Below are 25,874 nucleotides of genomic sequence, written 5' to 3'. Positions count from 1 at the left end.
CCCCAGTAATTAACGAAGGGGTTATAAACCTTACAAATCAGGAAGGATCAAAATTCACGAAGGTGTAGTTCTCCACATAAGTCATCCAGACATTTCAATTTTCAACTAAAGATGAAAAAAGGGAATTAATCTAAAACAAGAAATATGTAAATCAATCATTTTAGCAAGAGAAACAGAAGACCCTGATCAATCTGGTGTTTTGAAAATTACTTTCCTTAAAATGGAAGTCTTAGAATTGGATAAAAAAAAAAAGTCATACTTGGGAAAGACATTTTGTATAACATATTCCAACCGCTGATCTGATACCATGTGAGGTGTGGAACACATCATTATATATCACATGTAAGACGAGACTATTTTGTAGCAACTAAAGTTGCTGGGCGTAGATGCATCTTCCCTGACACATGTGAAACAAGAGAGAGGTAATCTCAGCAAAGACTGGAGTATGTACTCAGTCTTATCTCTGCCACAGTTTTCCCGTAAATAGCTTAATTTTCCAGACCAGGGCGGTCTTCAGGTCCAATTTCCTAGTGTTACTTCGAGCAGACAGGTGGCATTATTGGATATATAATCAGAGTCTATTGTATATCTTCATTGTCGTTGTGACATTTCCAGAGAAAATCGAGATATTGTTAGAAAAGATTGCATATATATATATATATATATATATATATATATATATATATATATATATATATATATATATATATATATATATATATATATATATATAGTTTTTAATATAAGAAGTGGGACGATGGATTCCATTCCAACATAAAGATAACCCGACTCTGAACTATTCCAGCGAGCGAAGGAGCGAACGTAAAGATGATCATGATTGCGGTGATGTACACTATGAGTATTGTCTCTCTGGAGGTAGCGGAAGAAAGTATCACTAAAAATTCATATTTTCCAGCCACCGAGTCCTCGACACTGGTGGTTCATCAGCAACTTTCAAGACCAAATGCCAAGTCCACTGCAGTCACATATAATGCCACTGGTTCTCACACGCAGCTTCCTTATGGTACCAGGAAATTCAGTAATTGGACCTGTGGACGCAGAGAAACAGCCTAAACGCATCAGCGATAAGAGCTTACAATTCACAAGGCATCGCAACGTTTAGAAAGAGTGAGAGACTCAATCACTGACGGAAGCGTCTCGTGTTCAAGTGGGGTAAAGGGTACTAAACTTGGTACGCGAGTGTTGAGGGATATCGCAACTCAGGCTCTCGCAACTCACACTGGGGCGGGAGAGACGAGGCATTTAATCCATACAGATTCTGGTAACTCCTAAGTCTATTAGTGCACTATACCTCATGCGGGTATTCATGATCCTGTTTGTGGGTCCTGGGTAATGGATGTGTTTAGGGAGAAACCTGGCGACTTCCGTACTGTTGAGTCCATACAAGACACTTCTGTTTGGGGTAATATAATGTTCTTACTGGACTGGTATACGAACCTGGTGGATAAAAAGGACTGCTGGAGGGTCTATCAAGCCTACTTATCTTTTCTTGTAGACTTCCCTGAAGCTAACAGAAGATTTCTGTTTGGGTTTATAATGTACTCCTGTTGTGCCGGTGGACAAACAGAGGGTCGTCGCTAGGTTTACAGCCATATCATATTAAGTTTACACAGGACTCGCGCCGCTGCGGGATTTACATAGCGGGCGACAAGGAAGAAACAAAGGAGGCGGGAAGAGAGGTTACTAAGCCAGCCTATCCGGTGTTATGACCTTCCCCCACCACACAGGGAGTTCTGGATCCTCGTATATCAAGCCCAACACTAATAACAAGATACCCAACAGTTTCTGTCATCAGTGCAGTGAGTCACGTCAGGCAGGAGGCAGTGGTGGAAAACGTGGAACAAAATATTGAACGTAACAGAGGCGTCGAGTTAGAATAAGATCGAACCACACTGGTCACCACACTGGAAGGCTGGCGTCCCTGGACCAGCACCACACTGGGAGGCTGGCGTCCCTGGACCAGCACCACACTGGGAGGCTGGCGTTCCTGGACCACCACCACACTGGGAAGCTGGCGTCCCTGGACCAGCACCACACTGGAAGGCTGGCGTCCCTGGACCAGCACCACACTGGGAGGCTGGCGTCCCTGGACCAGCACCACACTGGGAGGCTGGCGTTCCTGGACCAGCACCACACTGGGAGGCTGGCGTCCCTGGACCAGCACCACACTGGGAGGCTGGCGTCCCTGGACCAGCACCACACTGGAAGGCTGGCGTCCCTGGACCACCACCACACTGGGAGGCTGGCGTCCCTGGACCAGCACCACACTGGGAGGCTGGCGTCCCTGGACCAGCACCACACTGGGAGGCTGGCGTCCCTGGACCAGCACCACACTGGGAGGCTGGCGTCCCTGGACCAGCACCACACTGGAAGGCTGGCGTCCCTGGACCAGCACCACACTGGGAGGCTGGCGTCCCTGGACCAGCACCACACTGGGAGGCTGGCGTCCCTGGACCAGCACCACACTGGGAGGCTGGCGTCCCTGGACCAGCACCACACTGGGAGGCTGGCGTTCCTGGACCAGCACCACACTGGAAGGCTGGCGTCCCTGGACCAGCACCACACTGGGAGGCTGGCGTTCCTGGACCAGCACCACACTGGAAGGCTGGCGTCCCTGGACCAGCACCACACTGGAAGGCTGGCGTTCCTGGACCAGCACCACACTGGGAGGCTGGCGTCCCTGGACCAGCACCACACTGGAAGGCTGGCGTCCCTGGACCAGCACCACACTGGGAGGCTGGCGTTCCTGGACCAGCCAGTCACCAACTGGGGGGAGACTCAGCATGGGTCGCTCATCAGAAGTCAACAAGATCAACCAGAGTTAATCAATTATCCGACTGATCCGGCAATCAATCAGTCACTCAGTTATTTCAACACCCACAACGTGAGGCAATTACTGTCCCTCTGTCTCTCTGCTCACACGTTTATCAAGTACCTGAACACTTCCGTAAACAAGCGTTAAAAAACATTGAAATTTACGCTGGTGTAAAAGCGGCTGTAGAAATGAGTCTGAGCTATTTGTAAACTTCGATTCAGTGGCCACTTAAAGATGTCTGGATTCAAATATAATAACCCATTCGCCACTCCCAACTTCTCGTAAAACATCAAATATATAATAATTCTATGGTTTTCTTTGCTTTTTCTTTTAATTCCATCATAGGAAGACCTTGGAATGATATTAATAGTATGTGGATTGCAGGGTCATTTTCCCTTGGATTCACACATATATATTCTCTTTCACTCATTTTCCACACACACACACACACACACTCACACAAAGCCAAGACATCAAGAGAGAGGAGCAACGCTCTAAGCGAATGCCTGATAAAAGACCCATAATAGAACTTCACCATTCCCGACCCCCAACGACAAGCCAAGACTGGAACCCAACTAGGAATCACAAGGATTCCCATTATATTCCCCAACACTGGATTCTCCCTCTTCCATAATGATTGGAGAGAATCTCCCTAAAAAGGTCTCAGCAGGAGGGAATGTTAGGGAAGCAAGGTCGCGAAGACAACCTCCCTACACCGTCATCAGCGTGACACTGGCCTGTCTGAGACCCGCACCAGCTGTCTGGACGGTGAGGTGAGTGTCAACAAAAAAAGATGGCGGTCTTCAGAAAACCAAACAGGCGGATGTGATGCATAGAATTCTTAGCGAAACTGACGGTCAAGATATGATGATGATAATAATGATAAGAACAGGTGCAGGGCAGATAGGAGGAGGAAAGATAGGTTCCTCCCTCCCAACATATCTCACATAACAGCGGCTCTCAGTGGGCGATTAGTTACGGATAGAAAGGAACAAATTCAGTCTGGAGACTGAGTGACAGAATTGAGTACAGTCATTAGTGGTTTAAGATGAAGAGGATGACATGGCGTCATCTCCAACACCATGGTCCAACTCTCCATCATCTCAGACCCTCCCCAACACTGACCCCACCTCCAGCAGTGACACTTCAACACCTTGGCCACTCCCCAACACTGACCCCATCCGAGTACTACACCTTCCCAACACTGTCCCCTCCACAACACTAACCCCCCCCCTCATACTGGCAATAGTGGAGATGAAGATGGTGATGATGAAGGTGATGTTGGCATCTTCTCCTCCTTCCTCTAGTGTTCCATCAGTGACAACACAGACAGAATCTTGACCAGGAAGACTGTGCTTGACCTTAAGGGGCCTGGCACCGTAATTGTCAACCTAACCTTTCCTCCACCGCCCTAACTACCAACCCTATGTCCCCTCCCTCCCTCCACACACACACACACACACACACACACACACACACACACACACACACACACACACCGTCTAGAGGTACTGTTCTGTGCAGGCCCGTGCAGCGTGTGGTGGTCGCGATGGAGATCCATCTCTTCAACAGCGGCGCTTGAGTTATTTCACCCAGTTATTTTAACCCCTATAGCACGAAGGGTCAGGTCAAAAGTCAGGTTATTACACCTAAGAGTCGTACCTTTGTGCTGAAGGGTCATACCCTCGTGTTGATGGGTCGTACCGTCGTGCTTAAGGGTCGTACCGTCGTGCTGAAGGGTCGTACCGTCGTGTTGAAGGGTCGTACCCTCGTGTTGATGGGTCGTACCGTCGTGCTTAAGGGTCTTACCGTCGTGCTGAAGGGTCGTACCCTCGTGTTGATGGGTCGTACCGTCGTGCTTAAGGGTCTTACCGTCGTGCTGAAGGGTCGTACCCTCGTGTTGATGGGTCGTACCGTCGTGCTTAAGGGTCTTACCGTCGTGCTGAAGGGTCGTACCGTCGTGTTGAAGGGTCGTACCGTCGTGTTGAAGAGTCGTACCGTCGTGTTGAAGGGTCGTACCGTCGTGTTGAAGGGTCGTACCGTCGTGCTCACATGGTTATAACCAGCCATGGATGCCAGTGCCCGGCTGGATGTCAAGCTCTTGTCCTCTCAGCCGGGTCTTGACCAGCACCCAACGCCTTCTTGTATCCACTACCTCTCATGTTCGTAAGGCTTATCTACACGTCCAAACTTACCAGAACAACGCCCGTATTACCTCCAAAACAACCACCTTTTCCAGTCCAACGACGGTGCTCGACACGCCCACACGCCTTCCCTCCCGCTTAACACCCAGGCCCCCTTCTACCTACACCCACACGCCTTCCCTCCCGCCTACTCCCTGCCGACGCCCACACGCCTTCCCTCTCCCTCTCTGCCGCGGCCTGAGCCTCCATCACCCTAGGAGCGGTGATGGCCGACAGTTTCATCCAGCCTCGATCAGCCTCGACCCTCCCCACGTAAAGAAGAAAAAACTTCAAGCGCTTAGTATGGAGATGTGGCTCATATGGCAGACGAGGTAGTAATTAGTTTCCCACACCCCAGCCTAGGGACAGGGAGGGGCGGGGGCTGGAGTGTAGGTACACCATCCTGACAGAGAGAGAGAGAGAGAGAGAGAGAGAGAGAGAGAGAGAGAGAGAGAGAGAGAGAGAGAGAGAGAGAGAGAGAGAGAGAGAGATACACACAGCTTCATAGATACACAGACCACTCGGATCTAAGGTCCAAGCAAGGTGGTCTGGCCTTTAAGGCTACAGAGGAAGATGCTGAGAGAGTTTGAGAGGTGATCTCGTGAACAAACGTGGTCGAGACGGCCCACTGGTTGACAACAAGACTAAGTCATCATAAAAATAATTGACAAGATCATGATACAACCTCGTCGAAGGTGACCTCTCCCTGTCTGTGTTACAACTTGATGGCCGAGATATTTCTCGGAGTGTGGAGCCATGTATATATATATATATATATATATATATATATATATATATATATATATATATATATATATATATATATATATATATGTATAAATGTGTTTACATCAAGAGGAAAATAATTGGTGTTACAAGCCCTAGCGCTACCCTAGTCTCTGGGTTAGTTTAATATGTACGATATCTTTAACGTAAGGATATAAGTATTTCTAGACACAAGATGTGAAATACTTACTAGAAACACCAGGTCAACGCTTGAAGATCCCGGCAACATAGTAATAGAGAGGAAGACCATTAAATAAACAATTATACTATGGTAATCACCATGCCCTCACAAGCCCCATAACGATGGGTTTATAAATGACGTCATTAATGGAACAAAACCATGCCATCCTGCACGGCAGATGACGCATCCTTGACGCAAATTGCTACAGGATAAAAACAAGTCTTAGGACATCTAATCAGGTCTTAGAATCTTAAACAACCTTTAGGGATCATAATGAGCTTTTGGGACACTTAAGTATGACTCTTAAATTGGCTCTTATGACATTTACTAGGGTTCTTAATGAAGTCTTGGGACACTCAATAAGAATCTTAATCACCTCTTGAGGCTCTGAACAAGCACTTGAGAAATCTAATTAACTCTTTTAAGACAACCAACTTAGGATTCAATCAGATCCACCATATGCTGCCCGAACCCCACGCCCTTCCCGGGCGAGCACAGCAACAACCTACTGGATCATAAGCCTATCAGATGGCACGTTATCCGTAATCAATCCAACAGGTATAGCTTCAAATACTGTACTCTCCCTCCCCTACCTTCACCTGTCTGTCATTCTCAACAGCATCAGGTGAGGAACTGGAAGTGGGAGAGTCACCTAACACCCAATGGCCTTCTTCACTACTATCATCAGCCGCTGGCACCCACCAGCAGCGCCCTCGTCATTACAGAGTAACCCCAGCCATCTTCCCCTCGACCAGGTAACAAGAGGTTCCCTATCAGACCAACCTGGAGGCTGTGGAGCAGACGGAGGTATTGGAGCGAGACCTCTTGGAGATGAGAGAGTCCCCTCGGTTGACGACGCCCTTAGAAGTGATGGAGAAAGAGCGGAGACGGTAGAGCTCCTCGGCGTCCCTAGGGTTGTAGGGCTTCTCTGGCAGGGAACTCACGCGGGGCCTGAAGTGGTCCGGAGCTGTCAGGAAGAAGGAGACGCCAGGAGGCATTAGGCATGATGCGTCAGTCTTGGGGAAGCGAGATAAGAGCGGGAAAAGTTCAGATACAACGGGAACCACCTTCATGTTCTGGACGAGAAGGAAGAAGAAGAAAAGACTGTCAGAATAAAGCAAGAAAGAGAAATACCTTACAAACAAGCAATATATATTTTAAGAGCGAAATCAATCTGCATCAAACGTCACAATGATTTTATCAACGCGAGGGAAAAACTCACCAAAAACTTCATTTCTTGATAATTCTTTAAACGACCAAACAATGTGTTCCGCTGATGCCACACTGAACTCCGGACAGGCCTACCAACCAAAAGTCATTTCTGTTGCTTTACGGATCGTTCGGTTCCTTTCTTACAGATAGTGACGGTCGGATACTGAATATTAGGGAGAAACGAAATGAAACTATGTCCTTCACACCAACGTTTCCACTTCAAGCTTGGGGAGGCAGACTGCACACTGCAACACCGTCTTATAATGCGTTCAGGACCAGTGGCCGGGACACTGTCGACTTCCTCGCTAAGTCTCCGGTTTTAGTGTGTGTTGTTTTTTTCGTTTGGTCAGCTATGCATCACGGAGTCTAGATGTGGCGCTTACTGTGGCAACGACGACGAGGCTGTTGCGTGGTTGTGGCAAGACATGTGGCGTGGTTGTGACAGGACCAGTGCAGCGTGGATGTGACAGGACTAGGGAAGCGTGGTTTTGACATGACTAATGTGGGGAGGTTGTAACACAACTAGTGTAAGTTGGTTGTGAAGAGCTTCAATTGGCGTGGTTTTGAGTTGCATAAGGTGTAAACTGGCCACAGGGAGGGCGACACACCCCCGGTGTGGCCACAGTGGAGGCTGGATACACACCCTGGTGTGGCGTGAGTGGCCAGACCCCCTAGTGTGATCACTAAGGGCCAGACAACACTCCCAGCGCTGCCTGTGTCAGCAAGAAGCGTCCCCATAAGTCGCTTGTGACAAGGAAAAGCTTTATCCTACCACAGCTGCAACACATAAATCTACACAGAAAAGTGAGATTTAAAAATTACTAGACAAGACGGTTTTTTTATTTACTGTGCCACAGAAGTGTCTTACTACTATCCCTGACGTTTAAGTACATTATCATAACCGTCTATATAACTCTTCTGTCATGTTTAACAACACTGGGGCAAGACGGGAAATACTGGGATAAGAGATGTCTCGGTGGGGGTTAGGAGGTTGATGGGTGAGGGGTTGGGGGGTTGAGAGGTTGGCTGTAGGGGGGTTGGTGGGTGAGGGGTTGGGGGGTTGAGAGGTTGGCTGTTGGGGGGTTGGTGGGTGAGGGGATTGTAACCAGACGTTGTATTTCATTTCTGTGATCGTGTTCGTTCCCTCACTCCAACCCAGGAGATTGTTTGGTTTCTCTTAAGTCTGAAGGCGCCGCTGGTGAAGGGAGGCAGTGGTTGTTACCACTGATGAAGGGATGGACTAGTTTTTTTACCACTGATGAAGGAAAAGATTTGCCATATCTCACACTCAGTGGCGTCCAAAATGTCTGTAAAGACAGTAGTTACGTGTTCGTTCGCGAGAATGCACACCTGATATGTTCAAGTACAGCGGCCTGCTATATGTACGCATGATCAAGCTGTATGTATACATCATCAAGTTATACGTATAAATGATCAAGCTATATATGTGTTTCAATTGTATATGTGTATGTTGAAGCTATATGTATACATGATGAAGCTAGATGAAGACGAGGAGGAAAGGAAGAAAGTATAATCGGGTGTTTCATATCTTGCAAAGTCCTTCCTTAATAGATAACGTAAAACACTTACAACACATATTTACTGTACATTATCTTACGAAATGAGTATTCCATCCTTTATCGAGGTACACACAAACCCATAGGGAAATCTTGACACTTCTTAAATTATGAAAATTATTTTCTCTTCGCTAAGAAAATTGGAAAAGTTCAGGGGGGTTTAATCAGCGCATCATGTTACCTTTATAATCCTAAAATTCCTCGCCATTCAGACATGGAGTGTGAGAACAGTAGCAACAGGTAGTGTCCATAATTACGGAATCTGTTTGTTTATTCACAATTAACGGTATGTAAATAACTTCATGAATTATTTATGATTTCTTCAGAAGCTATTTCAGGGACGACGTGCCAGAGGAAACCATGGAATGGTGACTGTGGTTTCGGTGCACGAAACTTGACAGCTAGAGAATGGATGTGAGTGGATGTGCGTGTTACCGGACCCCGCCAGCCTAAGATTACACGAGGCTGTATCATCGTCAGTTGACGAAACTAGAGGACAGTCTCGTCGGAGAACTTCTCGTTTCAAAGGAGTCAATCCTGACCCTGCTACTGAATGCAGCGCAGCCTTGGGGCTGCAGGAGATTCTGCATCTTGATAATAATAATAATAATGATAATGATAATAATAATGATAATAATAATGATAATAATAATAATAATAATAATAATGATAATAATAATAATATTAATAATAACAATGTCTTGGTAATAATTCATATGATAAACAAGCTTTCCATTTCAGCTGGAGCCATATGGTCGCCATACCCAGGCGCCTGGTACAACCAAATGGTTGGGCGAGGCCGCCTGATCCTTGGGCTTAGTCTTGCATGAGGCGTCGTGCCACATCTTTAATACTGCATGAATTCGTAGTGCCTTGCCTGTGACGCAGACAACCAGAGTGGCTCGTGCTTTTAGTTAAATCATTTTGCAAGACTTGTTCAATCATTTGTAAAGCCAAGGAACGTGTCTTGGTGTATATATATATATATATATATATATATATATATATATATATATATATATATATATATATATATATATATTGGAAAGGATCACAATTTTGCGCGTGATCAAATATATTCCATTGCATCCACGGGGAAAATGAAACACGATAAGTTCCCAACTTATCGATGTAATCTCTTTTCATGATAATGATAAGAAAACAGTTCAACTGTGGAACTTAAAGAAGACTGTCCTTCAGTCTGTCTACATTCAACTTAATGATAAATTCATCGCCAAGTGTTGGTAAACTGTTTACCTCAACCAACCGATCAAAGACGGAGAATCCAATTCTCGTTGGACAATCAGCAGAGAAAAGAAAGAATTGAATCCCGACTGCCTAAGGCACCGACCGCCTCTCTGATGCGAGATAATACGGGTCATTTTACAAGTTCCTGTAGACAAGAACGATGGAGCTGGGAACACACGACCTTGAATGACTCCACCGATAAACATGGCCGCTGCTCAGGGCGATGTATCAAACTCGAATGTAACATTTCCCAGCCATTAATCAGAGACGAGTAACAACTTCCATCCACCAATCAGGAGCCAGAGTCGTAAACTCCCGTCGACCAACCAACCACAAGCGGCAGTTCCCGAGAAACTCTTACTGTTTATGGCTGGAGACAATAACAGAGACAGGAGGAGGAGGAGAGGAGAGGGATGCATTTGTCTTCCTCTACCTTCAGAGATGCGTCAACATGAACCTGTCAGCGAGGCAGATCCGATCCTTCTCCCGCCTCCACCACGATGACAAAGGAGGAAAGCCGTTGGTACTTATTACCATAAAAGGTGTACCACAACACCTTATATACGTCGTCTTGGTGTACTAAGGCAATGCGTACACTTTATGCCGGTGTTCCGTGGCATTACACCCGATGGTGAACTGAATCACGCAAGCAAGATTTGTACAAAATAGAACAAAAAAGGAAGATGATCCTCGACATTAACTGCAAACAGCGATAGTGTTGTTATACGATCGAAGAAATTAACGACCCAGCATCGGTCAAGGTCCTCGGCTCAGCCACACAGTTGGTGAGTGTCAGGGAGAGCAGGAGTTGGGCAGTGACCAGTCAGGCGAAGATCTGAAGATCCTCCGCCCAGCGACATTGACAAGCAAGCAAGGTACCTCCTGACTAAAACCGTCTGTACACTCTCCTTTCTCCAAGGTACCTCTGGACTAAACAGCTTGTAGCCTCTCCCTTCGTGAATGTGCACAGGCAAAATGAGAAACCAGACAGAGGATCATAATGTATAGCAGTGACTTTACATCGAAATGGTTTCCTCGATGTCCAGGAAAACGGAATCTAAAACTAACGAACGAGGTCGAGAAGAGCACGATGCCAATTTCCTTTTTTCCCTCTTATCAACCCCTTATCATCAGCCAGAGTCGTGTGGTAGTGGAGGTCCTCCATCGGCCCACCTGCCTGCCAGGCGCACTGCCACAGCCTCGGGGTACTCGACCCTCCGCCTTTGACCTGATGCATAACTTGTGACCGTCTGACACAGGATGGCCCGGTACGATACCCTCACCAGCAATATGAAGGCTAGAGCTAAGAAACATTTGGCAGCAGATTCAAGCATGTAACTTTTGAGCTGAAAAACGTTGGACAACAGCTCTAGACTTTGGACGAGACCTGTAAACGTTGGACAATAGCCCTAAATCTTTTAACAAAAGCTGTAAACGTTCGCAACAGCTCTAAACGCTCAAAAGCTGCTGTAAACAATTGCCAGCATCATTAATATGAATGTCAACATTTGCGTCCAAGCACATAACAATCCTCCTGAAAGAGAATGAAAGACAAAAGTTTGAAGCATCAAATCAGAAGAATAAGAAAACAAGTAACGAGCAGCAACAATAACAACAAAAGAGATCGGTTGGTCGCTCCACCATGAAGAAATGAGAAAAAAAGAAAATGGAACAATGGGTTCCCACCCACTACAACAACTTTCCTCCAACGATCATCCCTCTTGATGAGATGAACCGTCAAGCCAGGGGGAGCTTAGGTGGCGGGAGGAGATGCCAGCCATTGTGTCGGTCAGGTGTGTGTTTGTGAGGCGGGTTTGCTGCAGCCTGAGGCAGGAGACATCTAGTGGAGGAATGGAGGGTGTTTGGTGGTGAGATGAGGATACGTGGGACGAGGTGTGTTTCGTGAGGAGTGGTTGAGTGGATGAAGGGGACATGAAGAACTTTCAGAACCCAAGACAGAATGATCAAGACTCATAGAACTCCCATAACCCACAACACAGTTCCTGCACGTCTCTCTGATGGAGGCAGAAGCATCGACATAATTAATACTAAGTCTTGAGAATATCATTATTATTTCATCTGTAAATACGAGATGATAAACAACACAAAGAGGCACTGGTGATTATACTCTGCACCACAGACCGAGGAATGCTTGTCCCTAGGTTTAGAGATCCTTAAGTGCTTGTCTTATCGGCAGAGAGAAAATTTTCTAACTTGTCGTATTTCTCATTCATTCTGAATCATATTACGAAACAATATCAAGTATGATCCTTTTATATCTCTTATTATTCTCAAAAAGCTTTAAATCTATACCCACTCGTCAAACTTCTCAGAGACGTACGACAGTTTCCCCCAGACAGCTGGCAGCAGACGCCTGATTGGCCAGCAACCGTAATGCCTCCCGTGCAAGACATGATATGATGGATGTAACTGACGCTTGACCTCTTGACCTCATGATCATTTGGAGACCTCCTTCAATCACAAGCAGTACATGTACCTGGTTTGGTAACCAATGAATAATACAAAAGATGCCATCATGAATTGAAGATGGGACGGATACACGTCCTGTAAGCGAAGGGAGGAACACACACACACACACACACCGAAAACAAACTCCCCACTGTAAAGGGAAGACGTTGATAATAGCTAAAAAGACAATATTTACGGAAGGGCCATTAGCCGTTATTCCACTAGCATTCATCCTAGGCGGGCACCTGGCAGATCTGAACAACACCAACAAGAGGCTGTGAGAACAATGATACTGAGAATGGAATTTTCTTACGATTTCAAGTTCACGAAAATATCATTTTCTTGTGAAATTTGTCTGTGTGGTACTTCTCATGACATACGTCCTACTCTGTCATATATGTATATGGCTAATCTTACCCACACCAAGTGAGGAAAATGTACATACTCATCATATGCAAAAAACGTAAAGGTTTTGTGATAGATTAAGTTCAAGAGTTGGGCCTTCACGCATCTACAACTTCCTCCCCATACAGTACAAATATGTAATTACACATAGAGATGGGTTCCCAAGAGTGTAGAACTCCGTCTCCTCACGGTGCTAATAAATAATTTCGAACACTCTGGTAAGAAAATACATTATGTGTAGGATAAAAATAATTGTAATATCTAAGACTAACGGAGAGGAGATGCTGGCAGGGAAGAATGTACACCAAGGACCTGTAACAAAGGAGTGACAAAGACGGTTCTTTGAAGATACCTATCTTGGTCTCCATGCTCGAGGCTCCTCTGAAAGGGAGGAATATCTAATGAGGGAGAAGAACTTTACAAATGTACCTGGCTAATGATGTTGCTGATGTGTACACACACACACACACACACACACACACACACACACACACACACACACTGCCGCAGGGGGCGACCCTTCGTCAACAGGACTCCCTCATGGATCCCGGCCACGTCCTTAATCCTTACCTGGGGAGATATATCTTTCTCTTTTCACTAATAACATGGAGACTATGCCAAGGACATGTAACTACACGGTGAGGAACACTGATCCACATTAAAATCAAGTCTGTGGAATCGTTTTAAGCCGATTTGGTCGTTTGAAAATCATAAAGTTTGTATATCTGATAATGGTTTATCTGATAATGCTTTATCTGATAATGGTTTATCTGATAATGGTTTATCTGATAATGGTTTATCTGATAATAGTTTATCTGATAATGGTTTATCTGATAATGGTTTATCTGATAATGGTTTATCGTAGGAGATATGTTAGACCCGTCCAAGCGGGTAGGAGGTCAGACAGGAGGACGTGTCTGTTGAGCTCCATCTCCTTCTTCTACCTGTCGTGTCCCCGACTACGTGCCGTATATGTACCTTCCTCATCGCCTTCGGCTTCCAGAGGAAGAGACATTTTCACCATACGATCGCACAAGCACTGAGCACTCACTCCTTGTTTCCATACACATATCCTCATAAATAGCGGTGATATTCAGTAGGTACATATATTTCTACATGCTATATATATATATATATATATATATATATATATATGTATATATATATATATATATATATATATATATATATATATATATATATATATATATATATATATATATATATATATATATATATACTTTTTCTTTCATACTGTTCGCCATTTCCCGCGTTAGCGAGGTAGCGTTAAGAACAGAAGACTGGGCCTTTGAAGGAATATCTTCACCTGGCCCCCTTCTCTGTTCCTCCTTTTGGAAAATTGAAAAAAAAAAACGAGAGGGGAGGACTCCCAAATTGTCTTGGACTCGTCTCCAACAGACTTGCCCACATCACCACACCTCTTGACCTTTGGTACCGCCCGGTTGACGTGGCTATCTTCCTGAGCGCTGCGGGATTAATATGTAAGGAGCCCTGGGGCAAGAAAGTGAAGATATATATTAATTCATGACTCTGAGTAGCGAAAAACTCTGTTAGATTTTAAAATATTCATTCCCCATTGTAGTTCTTGACTGACTTCAAGTCCAATGTAAATTTACCCCAACTAAAACTTAATAATTTTCAAGATTAAAACATTCCTGGTAATTACTAACTTCTTAGAAAACTCTGAAGAAAATAAGTCAAAGTTTACAAAATTTTCGTCCGATATCTTTTTTTTTTTTTACTTGTGTTAAGACAGTCCGAATTACAGGGTACAGTTAGCAGGAATCACGTCTTCGGTTCGGTGATATGTCACTGTATCATAAGGCGTTGCTCGCGGTGACGATGGAATTTGAATATTTCACTGTTATCTGACGCGTTATCCCTGGAGTTATTGGCTGTGACTTTACTGCAAGCCACGCCATCACCAGCAGTGCCTCTGTCCCTCGTAAGCAGGCATTAGGTGAACTACATATGACACTGCGTGACTACCCAACTTCTGGCACTGTCCAACACCTAGCACTGTCCAACACCTAGCACTGCCCAACATCTAGCACTGACCAACATCTGGTACTAACCCACCTGTAGCACTGACTAACACCTAGGCAATGCAGAACACTTAGTTCTGCCCAACATCTGGCACAGCACAGTACCTGGCACTGCCCAACACCTGGCACTGACCGTGTACTTTATTTCACAGCATTTAGCACTTCATGGACTTTGAATCTTTACATAAGTCACTGCCTGCACATGGCACTGTCTGCATTTGGCAGTGCGATCATTTAACAATGCTGAATCGCATCACTGCCTGCATGTATCAGTAAGTGCATGTGTCACTACCCGCATGTATCACTGTCACCATATGTCAGTTAGTGCAAGCAGCCAGAACTACAGCAAAGTTGGCGAGGAAAACTAGACAGATGATCAATGTTGTGGTAATCTGTCAGGTAATTAGAGACGAGGTATCAGAGAATTCTCGGTCGACTCTGAACCTTCATACCATTTTTTTCACCATCTCCACAAAGCACTATCTACATCACAGGAGGGCCACCTGTAGCACGAGAATGTATATGATTCTAGAATGATCCAGAAGAAGGTGGTACAGATTTTTTCGGATGATGGATACAGACTGAGGCTGACGGCCTATACAGGTACCCCTGGCCAGTTGATGGGCCTAAAGGCCAAACAACCAGCCATGTGTACCATCGTTACTCATCTCAGTGTCATGGTTCAGTAGTCCATCACTCTCCTTCAGTCAATATAATCACCTCACAACGATGACGGTTTCCAGGAACTCCAGATTTCTCCCCAGGGAACTTTACCACGACATATGGCCGTTTTCTAGGAATATTCAGCAAAGAATTTCTATTCGTGAATGAATGTAAAGAAAACGAGGGCAGCACGGCCCAATTTAACTGCTGTCAGTGAGGTCTGATTGAAGTCAACAGTTTTCCAGTGGTCAGAACGAACTTGACTTTTACCTCTTCCTCCCTGAGGGTGTTCCAAGCACTTCCAGCATATTAACTACAGATGGGATCCTGGAACGAGATAGACATTCCGTTAACTTCCAGTTTCCTGCTGATGAGGCGGAGGGATTCACATGCTGGCCAGGTGCACTGTCTATCATCACCAACAGAACCAGTGGCAAAACCTATGATGGGAGGAGACTGACTTCTTCCCTGTTCTCACGATGGTTTCCGATAACCGCGAGTGAATGGTGTAATAACGTATTCGTGCTGAATGGGAAGGCTGTTCTACAGTTGTGGGTCTCCATCTCTTGAACTTGCTTTATTATTATAGTTTTCCTTTTTTTTTATCTTGCAGAAGCTGTTCACGTTCACAATATTGTATCTAACTTCTATTTCGAGAAGGTCCTTCTCACATGCGTCCTTTGTTCCCTGCCACTGAAATAATCTTGTGTGTGTGTGTATGTGTGTTTGTGTGTGTGTGTGTGCTTGTGTTCGCCATGAAAGAGTACATAAGAAACACTCACATGTGTAGCCTGAACTCGAAGCGTCCGTCTGCTGCACTGTTCCCTCCATAACTCCAGCAGTTTTGGCTGATGTCGACCAGACTTGGCGTGAGTCGCGCGGTCTCCCGGGAGAGGCATGCCCTAAGTGGGTCGCCATATCTACAACATTAACTGCGAAGCTTACTGTCTGCTGCTCGCTAGAGTGGACGGTGGCGTCTCGTACACAAATCTTGTAGGTCTTTGCTGCCAGACGGCTTGTGGCGGAGGCTAGTCTCTCTCTCTCTCTCTCTCTCTCTCTCTCTCTCTCTCTCTCTCTCTCTCTCTCTCTCTCTCTCTCCCTACCAAGAAACCCTAGTCAGCCCCAACGTTTAATTCATGACATAATTCCCTTCCCTACGTTCTAGTTCATTCCAGCCCTCTCATTTCCTCCTACATTAATACTATTTTTTTGCCCATCATTTTTAACCCCGGGAAAGCATAAATATCTCTGACGCCGAGGTAAAGGGTTATTAGCATCGCGTCCCCGTTACCTAATCCAGTTTTACTTGCCTGAGAAGCTTCCCGTCCCCACCTAAGCTACCTGCCATCGACAGCATAATGTCCCCCTCGGAGATAGTAATTTCTGGGAATATAGCTCTGGCACCCTCTCCTGCCCTGACACTGGTGTCATAATGTCCGGCATTGTTGTCATGAGTAAAGCTAAATGATGATAATCTGTGGACAACACCAGGTCCCTCATGGATGAACAGATTTCTATTTTCGTCGGTGACTTGTGGTGTAAGGATCTCCCGGTAATGGAAAGAGGGACCTGCTGGCAGGGGATGATGGTGTGTCCTGTCCTGGGTCAGGGTGGGCTGACCCCTGAAGCTGCTGTCGTAATGTTCGACGATGACCTCAGTCATAGCCAAGTCATGCCTACCTGCTTCTTGTGCTATACTCAAACAGTCAGATTATATGATGTGACTATCATCATAATATACCGCAGAACTATAGATCATATACATGTAAACACGTGCTTAAATTTTCTTAAACTGACAGATGTTTTTAGTGCAAGAACTGTCTCGGAAATAATGGTTAATATATAGATTATTTCAGCCTCAACGACAATGACAGACTTGTGGTAATGCTATTCCTTGTCATTTTCGCTGTGGATGCGGCAAGATGGCCCTGCAACCTAGCCACAGGATGTCTTAAAGAAAGCAAGATGGTGAGTGAGGCTTCCTGACTGTGCCAACTCTTCCCTCAGCTTTAAGAGTATGTAAAGTTACACACAACCATGAAATGTTTACATGTATGATACGACGGAGGAACCGATGCTTGTTTACCCACAGAGAATGAACCAAACAGAGACCTCTACAACAGTCGAGGTCTAGAAACCATGGAACACAAGGAAGCGTCAGGAAGGCTGATAGAAAACTGCGTGTGGAAATTAATTGTTGCCAATAATATTCCTGGATATGAACTCTTTCGTGACTGCAGCGTATCTAGTCTTGGTTGGGAGTCAGGCGAACAGGATATAAGGACGTCATCTTTTTTAATATCATGAGTAACGTTAGGGTAATCATGCGCCTCTCTTGGCAAACGTTTTATCAGTGCGAGATAAGCAAGAATTACGGATAATCCTAAAAGAACGGTAAGTGTTTGAAGTTTATGATTACTTATCCCTGAAGGAATCAGGCTACTTGAGGAGATCACCGGAACGAGGAACTGATGCTCGCGAACGAAACACTTATCCATCTTATCCATGAAGATAATGTCACAACCTGAGAAGGATGAAAGGGATTTCAAGGATGACGGATCGTGGAGCGGAGAAATAGAGGCGAAACCCGCAACAATTTCCCAGAAAACTAACAAAGATGACTCATTGTAACCATTAACCAGGATGACGAAGAATATGGAACGTATCACTGAAGCTGTAAGCCGCTCCCAGTGCTACGCTCCTGATTACAAGTGTAAGTACAGAAATAAGTATTGAAAACGTTGCATAAACTCCCTCGTTCTGTCCGTATCTCAGCAAAGCCTTTCCGTCTAATGGAACTACGAGAGTTGTGTGCTGCTGCAGGGGTAGGAAAGGCGAGCAGACACAATGCACATTAACGTTGTAATCCCAGACGGAATATTCCCACTTAGAGTGGAATGTTGTCCTAAGTATCTGGGACTGTTCGTGGCAACAAGCCGGTACTACATGGACAACTCCTGCTGGATATCATTCATGTCTAATTTTCATTCCTTCGTCACAAACATATTTTAGATAGATCTTGTGGATATTGTCACGATGAGAGTTGACACTTTCATACACATTCCGTGTAACAACATCAACCTCTCCTGATGCATTTTAACATTTAGCCCTTAACGTATGTTTAACAAGAAGTCACTTTGCAGAATAAGATGAAGTTAATGTCATAAACACATTCATTCCAAGATTCAAATAAACCAGACACCATGAGGGGCGGAGGACCAGGGACGAACGCACCTCACCAACCCAACAAGAACTCAAATAAATCGGCTTACGCTGAACAGTGACTTTTAACATTTTGCCATACAACACTGCACTCCTGCACTGGCCTCTGTATTGCACAACCATGAATGGGAAAGAATGAATCATTACATTTGTAGCAAAGATTTCTGGGATGGCCAAATGATCGGTGAGGAACCATGCCTTCCCCTAAGGGTCAATCTCGCTAGAAACATGACTTTTAAGTGGACTAGAATTTTCTGAGCGTAAAAGGTCATTTCGCAGTTACGTGAGGATATCAGATCTTTTAATCCCATACATCAGTTGTAGTCACGTGTTCTGCTACAAGTGTTCACTGCAGAGTAACATTACGATGTGTACTTGTTTCCCAGAAGCGTTGAACCCGAGAATCCAAAACAAGTTGACAGTTCCTACAGATGTCGCTGGCCACGGTCTGTCCAGGTCCTCGCCACACATCCCCCACCACCATCTAGCCTCCACCATCCAACCACTGCCACCCAGCCACGAAGCATCCACCTACTCTCAGCAGCGCCATCAGTGACACCTATCCCTTGCCGTCCAAGGAGTACCGCCCAGCCCACACCAACCATCCCTTGCCATCCAAGGAGTACCGGCCAGCCCACACCAACCATCCAGCCTCTCCGACTCAGCCCCTGCTACCTCCTACCTCACCATCAAGCCTACGACAGACAATCTTTATAACGCAACCCCTGCCATTCAGTCCTTCCCACAGTCCCCACCTTACCCGATCGTTCAACCCACCATCCCTACCACTCATCTGCTGCTGCTAAACTCCCACCACACCAGCCAGACCCACCAAACCAATCACCTCCGACCTGCAAACCGTAAATCTTGCGACCTGCAGCGGACGACCCACTAATTGCTGTGGACACCTGCCGTCTCCCATCCTCTTATTCTTTTCTTCTAAAGAACATCCCATTTTTCCTCCAACTTTAATGCCCACTGTAAAGTGATAATAAGTATAATGTAGCTGATTACTTATACCCAGATAACTTTTTAAAAGTGTTGAATTAAGAAGCCGCCGTGTAGTAACCTCATCTGTACACACAAACGTTTGTAACGACTCACGTCACGGTTTTGAACGGTTGGTAACGTTCTCAACGGTTGGTAACGTTCTCAACGGTTGGTAACGTTCTCAACGGTTGGTAACGTTCTCAACGGTTCAAGAGGATCACGTAAGGATGGACTATCTCCTCCGCCCACTTGGGTATAGCCGAAGGGGACGTTATGCTATACATATGAGCGAGCGTTCCGCTACAGACATCAGTACAATTATTAACCACTAATAACGATGGCCAGAAGGGCGTCTTTCTCATTACTCTTTGCCTTCGGGAATTATCGAATAAATCGCGTGAGTCCCATTTCTCCTTCCCCTTTGTTGCCGGGAACAATGGAAGCCAAGTGGTCCGTCCACCTCAGGTGTTGTCATCAATGTTTTTTGTATTCCGTGTCACAGTTCCGTGGAACCGTACCGTTTCACTGTTCCGTGTAACTGTACCATATCACTGTTCCGTGCTACTGTACCACATCACTGTTCCGTGATACTGTACCACATCACTGTTCCGTGATACTGTACCACATCACTGTTCCGTGCTACTGTACCGTAACAGTTCCGTGTCAGTCCCGTGCTACTGTTATGTATCAGTGTTCCGTGCCACTGTTCCTTTCCAATGAGGTACTTATTACTGTTCCGTTCTGATGTCTTCCACCCCTGCCTATGTGTATATCTACACTGGGTTAGGAGTCACAGTGTGGTGTAATACACCACACTGTATTACACCCAAGTGTGAATTGATTCCTACTGCATTCCAGAGCCATAGCGTATTCCAATGGAGAATATCCTGCTCTCCTCTATATCTAGCTCGGCTTCCTGAGCACTGAACTATTCATCTCCTGTGGACCAACACGCCCATGAGCGTAGTGTGAGGGAGCACGTGTGAGAGGATGAGAGAGGGAGTGTGAGAGAACATGGAGGTTAGGAAAAAGTGAGGGAGAGTGAACGAGGGAGTGTGGAACATGAGGATGAGCGGAGGCAACATGAGGGGAGAGGTGAACCGTGTTGTAACCACGACACGACGGAGGAAGTAGAGAGAGAGGCGGAGACATGGACCGGCCCTGTGTGTGGCTGTGTAGGGGGCGTCCAACACACACTGTTTATGCATGGCGCTCTAGGTAGTAGGGTTTACCAAGACAAGTGCAGAGAGAACTGTGTTCCTCCATGATCGTCATGTCAGTCCTGTTTCCTCTTTTCTGTCCTGCAACCTTTAAAATAGACATCTTTTTCCTCCTCGCCACTTGACATTCAGTCAATGTAAGCTACGAGGCAAAACCCAGAGGCACAGTTGCTTATAAATGTTCTGACAGACTCAGATAGCGGACTGCCTTAAGGTGAGGGCCAGTGTTGGCTGGCCACAGACCCAACGAATCTAACACCACCAGATGAAAGACCATTACCACACAGGAAAGACACACGCCTCCTACACACTATCAAGGTATTCACTTCCACGTAAGAACTACCAGATACTCATGACCTGTGGCGACTGTTGACCGTGTGATGGAGATCCAGTGTGGTGACGCCTTTCATCCGACGTGATGTAACCGCTCCACCTCCCTGCAGACCGACTCCCTCGTGTTAATCTTGTGTGTCAACGGAGAATAATAATGCTCGTTGAAAGAATGTGTTGGAAAATGCGGCGAGAGACTCTTCACCCAAAGTGAGGAGCATCGAACCAACGTTTTTGTGAGGCAAACTTCTGACAGACAGATGACACTGGTGGGGGGAAATCTGGTCGTAAATATACTCGTAGCTTCGCTGATATCAATCACAGACTATACATTATGACACAGGACGAACTTGAGCAACATGAGTGTAATACGTGAGGGAATGTGTTTGTCAGGAGCTGTCAGCCAAGTCTGATGACAAACGGATGGGAGATCATCTGCCTGCCTAGCCAACCCTTCATGTGGATCCATTTAACATATTGGTTTCGGGGGAGGCCAGTAACCCCTCGCTGTCGTGGGCTCCCGAGGCGGTGGTAAGCTCTGCAACCGACATATTTTTCCGAAGAGGACCTGGTGAAGGTTACACAGTGAACGTCTTTCCATTGATCGACACTGTAAATGTCAGTCATTACATCCAGGCTCTCCAACACCGAACCCGTCTTCTCTATATACTTGCGCCTCGTAATGTCATACTGTTACGTGACACCAGCTTATGTCTCATCATCTACTACCTCTGTCACCGACATCCTGTAATCTCCCCTTCATCGTCTGAACAGCATCCTAACCATTATACTTCATGGATTTGGTATTTCTTTTTCAGAGAAAACAACAGGGAAAGACTGTAAATTGTTATAGTTAGCGTTGGTGACTATGAGTCACGCAAGGGCGCTGCCTACCTTGATATTACAAACTTGGTAAAAGTCTGTGATAAATGATCACTGAAATATTATAGAGTAGCATAAGGCATCGGATAAACTTTGATAAACCGAACTTTGAAACATACACATACAAAGATAAACGAATGAAGAAAATCGTTGTTGAAGAATACTTTCGTAGGTCTGCTCTGAGGAGAGGTATGATGAAAGGGCTTCCGCAGGTAACGTGTTGAGGATTAACAACAAACACTCCTACCGCATATCACCACTAGCGAGCCAACTGGCGATGGTGGCTCGACTTTGCATAATAGAACGCCAAACATCACCAAACCTGGCGTCAAACGTCATCAGCGGCCACTGCTGATGGATGGGTTCAGTGGTATCTGACTATTGTCCAAAAAAAACAAACAAGTTTATCTTAAAACTTTGACACAAGAATAAAGAATATGTAACTCAGATTTGATTACCTATAGCTGGTAACGATCCCCCTTTTTTTTTAAAGCAAAAGAAGTTATATGCACACCAATTAAACACGGAAATATCAATAAAATAAACATAGGTGTAGTCATGGTGATTTATGTGATTTTATTCTTATTTTTCCTATGCTAGGCTCAATAGCCTAGCCTGCTCAGGGATAAAGTCCGCCCTCCCTGGCGCATACCATTGCCCGGGGAGCTAATGATGAAGGCGCTTCGTAGCTCCACAGAGCCATTATCGCTAATGCCCGTGTCAGGTGAAGAAGGCGAGTGGGAGGGAAGAAAAAGCACCACCATCGGGGATATGCGATGAAGATAGCCAGCCTCGACGCACGAGAGTGGAGAGATCAGCGTTCAAGTCTCAGGCAGAGGAGAGGAAGGGAGAACGTAAAGAAGATCGATACGTTCCAAGATACGTTCGAAATTTACTAAAAAGGTTCGACTGAGTAGACAAAAGAACACGTACGCACAGAGGCAAGAGTAATCAGGAATCATAAAACATGGGTATGAAATGTGAGAGAAATATGCAAGGAAATGTAGTGAGGAGTCATAGGATGTAGGTCTTGAGGGAGTTTATATCTTAAAACAATCATTAGTGATTGTATGAATATACGGCGGACTGTTCGAAAATGATTTTGCCATAATCAATACAGCTTTCGAAGGCGAGTCTCTGAGGACTTCACAATCATTGAAGATAACATTCAGCAAAGCTTCGAGTGATCTGGTGGGGAAAGAATTTCAGAATTTCGTCAATTTTCAAATGTTATTTTTTTTTAGAGACTTTGGCATATCTTCAGAGAAAAATTTCCAAAATGTTATCCAAACCGTCATGAAAGAATTTACAAAACTTCTACTATGAAAGATGTTTAACTGAAAGATGTTTAACTATGAAAGATGTTTAACTGAAAGATGTTTAACTTCTGAGTATAAATGAAGATTAAGTTAGGTTATAACCCAATAAGGTCACAATTAACTACAACAAGTATCGGTCAAACTTGAACGATAAAACTGGGAGAGGATACTTTGTGATAAACACAAACGGGGAACAGGTTAGGAGAGGAAATGATTAGAAAGAGGTACAGAGAAACGAGAACAAGATACGATAAAACTTGAAGAACTGAACAAAGCGAACTTGTAAAGATTAACGAGGATTAGGGAAGGGTAGAACTGAAATACGTTACACAGAAAATGGGGCAAACTTCAATTAAACTGACACAACGAACAGTGAAGCAAGAGCAGGTCAGAGTTTATCCGTAAAAAAAAAAAAAAATGTTAGAAGTGTATGTGTGTGTGTGTGTGTGTGTGTGTGTGTGTGTGTGTGTGTGTGTGTGTGTGTGTGTTTGGGGAGGTCTGCATGAACGTTTTTTAATCCGTGAAAAATGTTAGGTGGGAGTGAGGGAAAAGAGAATAGGGGTTTACAGAACGTTCACTGATCTCCTGAAATCCTTCCGTGGTAAGAACGGGACCCCATGTGTACATGGTGCTCAGAGTGACGTGGTCTGTACTGTGGCAGGCCACTGTACTGTGGCAGGCTACTGTACTGTGGCAGACCACTGTACTGTGGCAGGCTACTGCACTGTGGCAGGCTACTGTACTGTGGCAGGCTACTATGCTGTAGCAGGCTACTGTAAGTATATAGAAACCACGCACTATGTGCAGAAACAATGTAACATATATAGTAAACACGCAACATGTATAGAAACCACGAAGTATTTAGAGAAACCATGTAACATAGATATGATACACGCAACATGTATAGACACCATGAAGTATTTAGAGAAACCATGTAACATATATAGGAAACACGCAACATGTATAGAAACCAAGAAGTAGTGTAGAAGCACTTAACATATATTGGAACCACAGGACACGTATAAAAACCACCTATTGTTTTCAGAAACCATGTAACATGTACAGAAACCGTAACATGTACAGAAACCGTAATATGTACAGAAACCACGTGGTACTTAAAGAAACCACGTAACATATATAGAAACCAAGCAACGTGTTTAGAAACCATAACAGACATGAAAGCCGGCCATGCGTACTAACAAAAACTAATAACACAAGGAAATTGGCAACACAACAAGAAATCAGTTTAAGCCACAGTCACAGGAACAGCTGAAGAGATTCCATAAGAATAAAGAAAAAAACAACCACAAAACTGATCACAACGAAGACATTAAATTGTGAAACTTATATGTAAGAATCATAGTTACAAGAATTACATTTCTCTGTTAAATGAAATATGAAGAGAACTATCGTAAGGATATTTCTATTAAAGACAAATGAAATTTAGTAATAAAATTTAGTAATAAAATCCTCTGGATAATTACAGTTCTTCGTAAGACAAAGAAAAAGAGAAAAAAGAAGTGTCTGAGGACAGGAGGAGAGGACGCGAGTCGGGTACTTACTAGGCAGCTCCAGGAAGTTGGACCGACGTCGCTGCTTGTACCTGGCGTAGTTCAGGGGCGCCACATCGCCCGCCTCGCTATCCCTTGACGACCTCCGCGACGCCAGGTAAGCCAGGTTCCCTCCACGCACAGGGCTGTTGGGGTACAGGTAACATGGGTTACAATACTCTAGAGACTATGATCCAGTATACTACAAGCACTACATCCACACTAACTAGTCTCTAACCCTGGGATTAGACAACATGATGAGGTGGAGGCATTCCTGGGATAAAAACTATTCGTGTCCATCCTGGATTACTGTATATATACATATATAGCTTTACCGAAGTATTTATATCAAAGCAAGGGATTGCTTTCTTTATTGTATGTGTTAGAGAGAGAGAGAGAGAGAGAGAGAGAGAGAGAGAGAGAGAGAGAGAGAGAGAGAGAGAGAGAGAGAGAGAGAGAGAGAGAGAGAGAGAGAGAGAGAGAGAGAGAGAGAGAGAGAGAGAGAGAGAGAGAGAGAGAGAGAGAGAGAGAGAGAGGTTGTTCGCATTTACACATAAGATATACAGCGAATTAGAGGGTGAGGAAGCGCATCATCACCACAAGACATGGTCGCACCCAGTGTCATTAGCTCACCACAGAGGAACTGCTTACATATTAAGGAACACGGAATGATGCACGGAACACCAAGGACGCAGTTAACACTGCGCCTCGTGGACCAGCAGCTTTAATTTGCAT

The 25,874-nt window shown here is 45.1% G+C and overlaps 1 protein-coding gene across 17 annotated transcripts in view; it reads right to left on the bottom strand.

The window, feature by feature from the left end:
* LOC139765891 (GTP-binding protein REM 1-like) overlaps nt 1-25,874 on the bottom strand; it is a 67,947-nt gene that overhangs the window by 31,069 nt on the left and 11,004 nt on the right. For all 17 annotated transcript variants that reach the window (XM_071693797.1, XM_071693798.1, XM_071693799.1 and 14 more), the window contains exons 2-3: nt 25,152-25,285; nt 6,770-6,953 (exon numbers count right to left, since the gene is read on the bottom strand). In XM_071693797.1, the coding sequence (XP_071549898.1) occupies nt 6,770-6,953; nt 25,152-25,285 (318 nt within the window). The remainder of the gene's footprint in view (nt 1-6,769; nt 6,954-25,151; nt 25,286-25,874) is intronic.

The sequence above is a fragment of the Panulirus ornatus genome, chromosome 56 (genome assembly GCF_036320965.1).
Source record: "Panulirus ornatus isolate Po-2019 chromosome 56, ASM3632096v1, whole genome shotgun sequence".
Classification (NCBI taxonomy): domain Eukaryota; kingdom Metazoa; phylum Arthropoda; class Malacostraca; order Decapoda; family Palinuridae; genus Panulirus; species Panulirus ornatus.
Note: the sequence above shows the minus strand (reverse complement) of the source record. Positions and strands in the feature narration are given on the sequence as shown.